The 10,522-nt window shown below is 40.6% G+C and overlaps 1 protein-coding gene across 3 annotated transcripts in view; it reads right to left on the bottom strand.

Annotated features, from left to right (window-relative positions):
* Positions 1–1,894: 1,894 nt before the first annotated feature.
* afg1lb (AFG1 like ATPase b) overlaps positions 1,895–10,522 on the bottom strand; it is a 22,945-nt gene continuing 14,317 nt past the window's right edge. For all 3 annotated transcript variants that reach the window (XM_020588378.1, XM_020588396.1, XM_020588388.1), the window contains 6 exons: positions 6,582–6,664; positions 5,804–5,874; positions 5,124–5,224; positions 4,011–4,151; positions 3,363–3,470; positions 1,895–3,048 (listed from right to left, as the gene is read on the bottom strand). In XM_020588378.1, the coding sequence (XP_020444034.1) occupies positions 2,902–3,048; positions 3,363–3,470; positions 4,011–4,151; positions 5,124–5,224; positions 5,804–5,874; positions 6,582–6,664 (651 nt within the window). In that variant the 3' untranslated portion in view covers positions 1,895–2,901. The remainder of the gene's footprint in view (positions 3,049–3,362; positions 3,471–4,010; positions 4,152–5,123; positions 5,225–5,803; positions 5,875–6,581; positions 6,665–10,522) is intronic.

Here is a 10,522-nt window from a genome sequence, read left to right as displayed (position 1 = left end):
TGCGCGTTCACATTTGACCATAACAAGATATAATTTTAATATTGCTGCATGGATAGATCATGTTTCAGTGTTACTGGGTTGTATTTCTGTGTTTCAACCACAGTATGTTACTATTAGACATTATACTGTGATTTTTGGTCTATATTATAATATTTCTTATGCTTCCACTGCAGTTAATTTATTGAATTATTGAATACATTTTTGCTGAGAGACATGCTAGAGGATGATCAGCGTTCACTGACACACATCTAACTATGCAGGCAGACTGGCACTTCACATGCTCATTTACAGCAGCAGTCTGGAGATTGCTGGCACACACACTTTATGATGTTTGTATGATGTCTAACATCAAAGAGAATACCTGATGCAGCAGTTTGGCTCTTGCAGAGAGCTAAAGCTTCAGCAGCTCAGAGAGAGGTTGGGATGTCTCAGCGCGTATGCAGAAATACTCCCAGGAAGGGATATGTCTTTATTTTGTGATTTCATCCCATGATGAACCTTCTGCACTGATGAAACATGAAAACATTGAAAGAAGTCATTTATATAAATGCCTCAAAGTCAAGCCATGTAATCAATAAAATGCTCATGGGGACACATTCCACTTAGTGTCTGGAGTTTGATTTAGGCTTTTTGACAACTGTCCAGTCATATTTGATTGGTTTGCTCAATGGGATGTGGAATAAAATAAGTGTCACACATACTGTAATAGTAGTAACACTGGTATTTGGCTAGTTTATTGTGAATCAGGATAACTTCGCTTCACCCTACATGCATCTTCTGAAGACCAAAATAGTGTTACACAAGGGCACATTCATGCACACAAGCACAACCAACACACACCCACAAGCCTAAACCATTTGTATTTTTATACATCTTCTTATTTACAGAAGACACATTCAACCAACTATTCATAATTTGTTCCAGGTTGGAGTCATGTAACAAAAGCTTGGAAAAGTCTAACCCAGCGGCCTGAAAACCTGACTGAACAACTGTACCAGGGCAATTTCTGAAACCCAAATTTAAATTTAATGCACATTTTAGAAAACGTTTGTTTCATCACCTAAACACCTTTCCTTCTTCCTTCTGTCAGCACGAGGTAGAAGACTGTGATCCAGTCGGGATGGTGACTACGACCACCCCTCTGAGCCAGCAGTGAATCATCCAATTAAGATAATCACAAAGCACGGCACCTATCTCTGTTTGTGCCTGATGTTTCCTCTAAACAACATAATGCTCTCACAGGATTAGAGGCCTCAGTATAGGGCATGATTGATCTTTCTTTCATTTTGACGGTTATGGTGGAAAAGACTTGGGGCTTTGCTACGTCAAGTCTTTGTGAACACACCCACACGCCTACACACACAAAGAGCCATTTACTGTCCCTTGCATCTAATGAGATTATACATTTACTCTGTGGATTGTTTTTACTTGTTCCATGATACTGACTGCTGGGACACTTGGTACAAACACAGCATCTTACATAATGATCTTGTTTTCGATAGTGTGGGTGCTGCTTGCTGTTCTGACTGTAGCTGACTGGGCAGGCTGGTCCAGGCTGGACTGCTGCACTAGGATGAGCTCATCCTTAGATAGACGCATTAATTGAACTTATAGTAACTGGTTGCCCTTTGCTGCCACCTACAGACACACATGAGGGAGTTACAAAATAAAAAAAAAAAAAAAAAAAAAAATCATCACTAGCTGTCCTGTGCAACACAAACTATCTAATCAAAACAATGAAAATATGATTGAATATGATAAAGTACACAAGGTTCTTCAGATGCAAAAATGATCAATTTAATCCATGTGCAAAACCTGACATGACAAAATGTGTCCAAAGAGTAAACTTTCACATTTTGCCACCTTTGCGTACACAAGGTTCTTCAGATGCAAAAATAATCAATTTAATCCATGTGTAAAACCTGACATGACAAAATGGGTCCAAAAAGTAAACTTTTGACTCTTTTCACATTTTCCCACCTTTGTACATAAACTCATTATTTCTGCATCTGAGGGGCATATTCTACTTCTTTGTCTCTTTCTTTTGTGCATTGTTTAAGATCTTAGTTAATTTTGGCTACACACCTGCACGACACTTGATTGATTCACATTTTTTTGCCTCAACAATTACACATATTAATGTGAAATGTTTTTACTGCAGTTTGCAGTTGTGTATGTCACTGACTTAAACAATACAAGACCACTGACAGTGGCAAAGTACAATGTCAGAAACAGCAGCTGTAGTCAATCCATTCTGATAAAGTCCAAGTCAGAATCAAGACCAGTTCTCCTTGGTTAAAAATTCAGACCTGGAACAGACCAATGGCAGTCTGACAATGACCGACCACAACATAAGGAAGGCTTAATTTTTCCTTGAATGTAAAATTTTGAGCTCATTCATTAACTGCACACTTTAATATCATGTAGAATCTTTTAAATTTATACCAGGATTTATACAGTTGAGGTTTAATCCATCACTGCACACTGCTAGGAAATACCTGATCCTTTTTCACATTCACCACTAGAGGGCAGTAGCCAACTACTGCAAAGGACACTTGGCCCCCTTTCTGTCTCTGAAATAAGTACCTGCTATGGTTGGAGAGTTTTCTATACTAATAAATAGTCCACGAGGAGGAGAGAGAACACCTCACAAAACAGGACCCAACAGGCATACATGCACAAGATGAAGAGAAGTCATATCCAAAGCAAAGCAGGTAACCGGTTTACACTAGAGTAAAGTGCTGCTTATTCATTAAACACTTGCTTTAATTGCCCAGAATATAGGTTACTTGATCTTTTTTATTTCTGCTAAATAGGAACTTTTTTAATGCAGTGTTGGTAGTTAGTGAGGTACCGCGTTGTCTGGAGCCATATAATTATCCTGACAGTCAGAACTGGTTGTTACGTGTTCATGTCTTTCTTGCTGTGACTGCAGTCTCCTTCAGTCCAGTATGACTCCGTTTGCATCTCCATCAGTCTGGAGACAGTCCTCCGGAAGGCAAGAGTCTCCTCCTCGGCTGTGAACAGGGCCAAACGTTGTGCTGCCTCCTGAAGAGAGGTGCCAAATAGCAGCAGAGTTAGTAGGTGATATACACAAGTCCAATTTGGGTTAGAGAAACAGGCTTATGAGCAGAAGATTTATATACAGCATCTGTGGGTAACTACATGTATGTGAGTGTGAACACGGCTTTCCTGCTCTCAAATGTAAAATAGAAGATTAATAAAAATACTTCAAAAGCACTTAATAAAAAAATAACAGAAATGAAGAAAACATCTCAGGGATGACAGATTTTCACAAGGTTTCAGGATTTTGAGAACGTCCTGTACATTGTAATATTCTATGGCAGCACATGTGATCTTACTCCGCTGAGGCCCAGGTCATCCAGCAGCTGTCGGTCCCTCTCATCTTCCCCTCCAGAGTGGACAAACAGCTGGTTTAAAGGAGCTGCCGCCAGTAGCACCACTCTCACCTGGGATAAGGAGGGGAGAAGAGAAAGATGAGGAATCCCAGTTTGTTTATGGAGGTTACTTATTACATTATGAAAGATTATGTGGCTGTTTGCTGTGATCAATATTAATGATAGGCGTTAACTGATTAATCATTGGCTCTATAAAATGACAGTACTTCTATTTCTAAGCAGTTTGAAGTGTTTTATTACATTTTGCAGAATCAGATTTCCTTATCTGCATAACAAAAAACTGATTGATAAAATCTGCAGTGCATAGAAAGTAAAGGTAAAGTACTTTAGTAATATTTTTACAGAACACCGTGCATGAGCATTCATCCATCTAACATCCATCATCTCAGAGGGTGGGGTCCCTGCTAGTGAACATACTGTATGTGTGGCTATGTACAGTAATGTATTGCTATTTGAGGTATGTAATATTTCCAAGTAGTGATAAGTAAACAGAGGAAACTATCTTTCAAATGAACAGTATTGGGTGACACGATGTAAGGCATTTTGTCTATTTTCAGTAACAGGCTCATCTCTGGTTTGTCAGCAGGATACCTTGTTGTCATAGAAGTTGTCTATGAGGGTGGTGAAACGTCTGGCCTGGTCCCTCAGAGACCGTGTCAACACGGGAACATGGCGGATGAATACGGTGTCAAAAAGCCGTGACATCTCCAAGTAGTCACTGGCACCCAGGGGCTGGAAAACATCTAAGCAGATTATATACTATACCAGATCTACAGGAGCATATCACAGCAGAGAGTAGTGCACAGCTGCGTCATAAACACACACAGACGCGTTGCTGTAAATACTGCACTGTATGTTACAAAAACGCCAACTGTACCACAAAGGCCCAGACTGATTGTCATATTGGTGCCTGTCCTTGGTTCTTTGCCTTTCAGAATGCTCTTAAAGCTAATGTGGTCGTGCCAACATATGTCAGAAGAAGCCTTGAAGCTCAGATGCAGCCTGCAAAACCTCACTGCTGTCTATCAGACTTGAGACTACGCACACACAGTGTGCATATTACTATACCACACTGATGTATTTGAGGCTCAACTATTCACAGAGATGTCAATAGACTTGCTTTTTGACATTGAGCAGAAAATAGGACAGAGGTGGAGGGAAGGTGATTCACTTTGAGAGCAAAGGTTTGGATAATAAGTACACAGAGGAGGGTAGGAACAGAATGCAGGGGCAATAAAGAGGCAGGAGAGGTGCTTTGAATTTGAACAGTTTTGATTAGTGGTGAGTGGATTTTGTGTGTGAGTGTACTGTATGTGCGTGTGTGAGTCAAAAAGAGGATGAGGGTGTCCTGGTGCTCAGGTGGTCCATGAAGCATACTGGGGCGTGACTGGGGTGCCTGTGGCTTGAGTTGAGCCAGAGGTGTCATGTCTCTCTGTACTATCAAGCTGTCTAATAAAGGGAAAATGCCCCCCAAAAAATCTTTAAAAATAAAGGGAGAATTTCATGTTTTTGGAAGAAAGAGCCCCAAACAGAACTAAGCATGAAAATACGGTGATTATCTACAGCATTAATTATTATAATTAGAAATATTTGTTATGGTGCATGTGTTGAATTGGATGGCTTAACATCTCAGAATGCTGGCAACGAAGCAAATCAAGATCTGTAGAGAAAATAATTTTACAGTAACTAGAGTAAAACACTTACTCTGCCACACAGGTCATCAAAAGTACAGTCGGCGATGGAACCACAGGTTTTTCCCAGCATCACGTCTCTGCCCAGCACTGTGAGCACTCGAGGACCTACAACTAAGGAAACATGCACACCCAAGAATATAAGTGCTTATATGGATCCAGTCATATTAAATTACATTAAAACACATTAAAATAAGGGTGTGAAAGAAGCAAGGTTCATCTTAGAGCAAGGAAGCCATATCCTCACTCCTTTATCCCTCTACTGTTAACTTACAAAGCAGTCAACAATGAATTGATCCCACTACCAAGTATAGCAAAAGCCTAATGTAGCTTCTTCCTCTGTTCTGCAGACTTTCAGCATTGTACAAAAACTATTACAAACATATTTGCAGCTGGAAACTGTCCCCAGCAAAAGCATTACTCACACCTGTCTGATTAGTGTTTACTAAAAACTATATGTAGCTGTTTTTCCCAAATAGAATATATTCATGATACATTTTAAAGGGTTTTAGGAACCAGTGGACTTAGACCTGACTGCCATAGATAGAGTATAGGGAAGTCAAAAAGTATCAGAAGACTGGTTGATTTTGGTCTTTTCATGAGATTGGTTGATAATGTAAGAGAGCACAAACAGAGACATCAAAAAGTCGACAAGTCTCCCTAAAACTTATTCTTTTCTTTTAACTTACTTACCGCTCTTTTGTCTTAATGCCAGCTCCTCAAACAGAGCATCCATGAGGGCGTCTGCACCAGGCTCCTCTGTGCTGCACAAGACACACACACGCACGCACAACTAAGCAGGGAAGAAATAATAGGATATGAAATTAATAATGCTGAAGTGGCTACATCAAACAGTGGCAGAGAGGAGAGCAGAGGAGGGGGGTACTTAGCTTTTTACTCCATCAGTAAAAAACAGGATGCAAGGCTCTAAACACAAGTATTAGCCTGTGAATATGCGTCAAAATGATACTGTAACAGTGTGTGTTTGTGTCTGTATGCACGCTTGTGTTTTAAGTCCCGGTAAAAAGGCTGCCTTAGCTCTATTTACATACAGTGAAAAGACTAAAAGTGCTTGGAAGCTCCAATACAGCCATGAGCACCAGCAGTGTCATTCATGCTGCATTTGTCTATGTGTATGTGTGTTCTTAACAGTGGATATGTAATGAGGAAAATAGAAAACTGGCTTTTTCAGCTCTACCATTTTCTCATATTCTATTGATTCCTCTTTCATTCTTTTCATGGATCTCTCAAGGTAATGTAGCTCTTTACAACTCTCCTGCTCTGCTCCTCCTCATTTATCCATCTGTTTGCCTTCTCTAACTAGATGATGTGCACAAACATTTTTCGTGTGTGTGTGTGTGTGTGTGTGTGTGTGTGCGTGGTTGTGAACATATTGTGGATGCGGGTTAACGTCGACTCAGAACTAAGTAGAGCTGGACCGCAATTAGAAGAGTAAATGTGTGTGTCTTACAGGTAGCAGAGTCTTCCTGCTGCAGCCACGTCCAGCCTTCTGTAGTCAATATCAGTGTCGAGGCAGACGGTGTGGCAGTGCTCCTGTACACGTGCACACAAACACAGCTTGTAATATCTGTCAAATATTTAAATTTGTTTGATGATCTGAAACATTACAGTGTGACAAACATGCAAAAAGATAAGAAATCAGTAAGGGGGCAAATACTTTTTCACACCACTGTATAAGTTTAAGAGCAATAATTAGGTTCATTTCGCTCCGTCTTTCTAATGTGGTTGAAAATCACGTGTGAAGTTTTAACTGTGAATTTTTCTAATTTAATTTGCAGCTAAAACATTGAATTGATTGATCAACAGAAATTGTCCATGTCACAGTTTCATCCATCTTACATCACTTCCATCATCACTGGTTTATTGTTCATTTTAGCTACTGTGTATCTTATGCACGTTTGCTCCCATGCACACTTCTTAGATGCTAAAGTGTATTTTGTTGAATCGACAGCGTTTGCGATAACAAAATCTAATCTAATCTAATTTTCTAGGCATTTTTCAGATTCTCAAGCCCAAAGAATCTGTCAGATTTGATGCCATCTTTCATTGTTTTTCCATGAAAGCTGTGATCTGATATTCTCGAGTTTCTAGATGGTATTTTATTTCAATTTTTTTACTGTATGTTTATTATATTTGCCAACATTTAACAATTCATCAGTCATATGAAACGTGGACGACCAGTGTTGTGCCACTGCTTCAGTCTCAGTGTAAATATTAAAATGGACAAAGAGCAAACACAGAAGGCAGTTGACGTCTTATGCTTCTCTAACAGCTCTGGCTGGGGTTTTGTGTCACTTCTTCATGGTTTATTGAGCTTGTCTATTGTTTCTGCAGCTATTCAAGTGTGTTGCAGCAGGGGTGAACTTGTGATGTAGAGTTCAAACTTTTCCAGATAGTGTAAAACGTCAACAGGTTTCATGTCAGGGAGTACAGCACAAACTATAATCATCATCTTCACCATTCTATCAAAGAAAAGAAAGGAATTGCATATCATCCCATCCAAGCCATCGCCTGGCTGACTGAGTATTCAGCGACAGCTCCAGTAAATTATGAAATCAGTGAATTTCTGCCACTGGCCTCCTTAAGCTGCAGGATAATTAGTAATCATCACAAAGCAAGGGGACGGAAATACTCTATTATTCTCTGCTGTCAACTTTTTATCTCCGTGTCCGCTCACACAAACGGGGTTCCAACTCTGAGCCAATTGGCTGAATCAGGCTTAATAACAACCTGACAAACTCACCCTCCCCCACGCACAAAAGGGAGGTGTCATTTCATCAACCTACTGTGACCCCACCAACGGGTAAATAGTCCCTCCAACAAGGAAAAAAAAAAAACAAGAGGAAAAAAAAAACTTGTCACTATCGCCACCACATCATTAGAATCTGAGTTTGTCTTTTCTCCTGCCATCTTCTACTCACTCCCTTTATGAACTGTCTCTACCTGATAAAGACAGCTGATGCGTTTCTTGATGGAGGAGCGAGGTACAAATAAAGAGAGGGTAAAAAAGGAGGAATGGAAACACAATCAGTGATGATGATTCCATTGGTTATTTATAATCAGATGAGGCTGAGGTCTTGCGGGTCATTACTTGATTATCCATCTTGAGGGGATTGTCAAGTTCTCACTCCTCCAAGATTTTATCCGCCTACACATTGTGGTCTTGTCTCCCCCCACCACCATCGCACTCCTCTCACAGACTCCACTCCTAGTCAGTCTACTTTGCAACTTATAGTCCTATCTCTCTGTGCCTTTACCTTATTCTGGGTAACAAGCTGCAGAACAACAATCCCACAAGACTCATGCATTTTAGCGCAGCATAAACATCTGCTGAATACATTATTGTTTTATCCAGTATTTATTACATTTTAGAGCAAAATAATAATTGATTAATCAAGAAATTATTTGTCAGATTGATCAATAATGAATATAATAATTAGTTGCAATCCACCAATAAGTGAATCAAAGATGATTTTGGGGGTCTCCTGTTGCATAAATTATTAAAATTAGTGCACAAGGTGTTTCTATTAATATCACAAAGATCAAACTTCCAATTCAGATATCTTTAAAGCTAGTGTTGGCAATTCAGTTCAGAAACATTTTTGATATGTTTCTTGAAATTCTCTTTTCATCCTGATGGCAATGAATAAACTAACAACTGACACTAACGGCACAAAAAAAAAAGTGTCATTTGTGGCAGGAGCAGCCCTGAAAAAAGCCTGACCAGTAATTTTAATTGGTCTGAGCAAAACCATTGGATGACCTACCTGCCTGTCAACCTGCTTACTACTCGCATGCACTCTGCCCTTGCACTCATTGCACAAGCCAAGATTCTCCCACAAGGCCAGGCAGGCAGACATCAGGCCGTCAATGAGCATCTGTTGGGGCTCGCCTTCTTGGTGTGTCTCGCACCGTTGGCACTAGTCAGACAGTGTTTCTGCCCTAAAACTAGCAAGCCATGGCAGAGAAGGTACTCACAGCAGCTTTCGGCCGCAAACGATGACCATATTCAAGAAAGCTACGACTAAAAAGAAGTTGGATGCTGGTTAACACTGGTGTGGCTTCTTAACAATGGTGACAATTGAGACAAGGGGCTGATAAGTGGTGCCATGGTGGCTGTATTTCTGCTGGACAGGTAATTATTGCTTTTGTTTTGTTTGGTGGGGGCATGTGTTACTTTCCTGAAATCTGTAAGTAGGAGAGAAGTCAGAATGAAAGGGTTAGATTTCTTTGGTTGTCTACTTTCAAAATCTCTGTCCATCCTTCATACTTGTGTTAATTTCTGTTTGTTTTGTCTATATTATTATTAAGAAGTCAAACAAAGTTTGAGTATCAGCTTGACTTTGTGACTTAACCTGTGTAGCCACAGCTACTGTTCATTGACAGAAGTTTCAAGAGTAGTGTTGTAAATTGTGTCTGGGCCTTGGGAAAAGTTCCTGCAGTGGCAACGTTGCTTTAGTCTCCAGGAAACTTAAACTGATGACGAAATATATTGTTTGTTGTAGCCTCAAGTTTACTTAAGTTATGCTAATGGTGTGAAAACTAATCCTAAGTGTAGGTGACTCATAGAGATACAGTATGGAAGCAGCGCCACTGCAAATTAAGAGTTTCACTACTTGTACGGACACATTCACTGACTCACATTCACAAAAGGGGAGGGAGAGACAGGAGAACAAGATGACAGACATGAGAATCAGGGTCTCTTTAGAAGAAAGTCATCCAAACACATGTAGCTCCAATCACGTCATTGTCCGAGCTGTGTGCTGATCTCTCTGGACAGCCGTTTAGCATAAAAACAGAGTAGCTGCCTCTGCTCCCCTTAGCACTCACTCCCTCTACAACATATCTTTCTCCATCCTTTACTCCTCAAAAAGTTGCTTTTGAGTTTTTCAAAGAGCGCGGTGCCATTGAGCTGGAACAAAAGCCAAGGATAGCTGACTATTGGGCTCTGATGAGGTCCACTCCCTCATTACGCAGCAGCAGAAAACATTTGATGCTTTTTTTGTTTGGCCCGGAGAATTGACCAGGCCTCAAAGAAATGCAGGGTGGGAAGGCTGAAAAAGAGATGAAGGGGGGAGAGAGGCAGAGGCAGAGGGAGAGGGAGAGGGGAGGAGGGGAAAGGTTGTCGTTCATTCAACCATGTGTCTTACAGCCTTGTGTGGAGGGACAGAAGAAAAGAGGGAGGGAGGGATAGAGGGGTCGAGAGAGAGACGGGGTACAAAAGAGAGAAAGCTTAAAACAGTGCCTTTATGCTGGCAAGTTCTGGACAACTCTTCTGACATCAAAGTGTTTTCATTAACTGGGGAGCTGCTGTGTGTGTGTGTGTGTGTGTGTGTGTGTGTGTGTGTGTGTGTGTGTGTGAGTGAGAGAGAGTGAGCGGGGGGTGTATCT

Source organism: Monopterus albus, unplaced genomic scaffold (genome assembly GCF_001952655.1).
Source record: "Monopterus albus unplaced genomic scaffold, M_albus_1.0 scaffold9.1, whole genome shotgun sequence".
NCBI lineage: Eukaryota > Metazoa > Chordata > Actinopteri > Synbranchiformes > Synbranchidae > Monopterus > Monopterus albus.
This window is presented reverse-complemented; position numbering and strand designations above follow the sequence as displayed.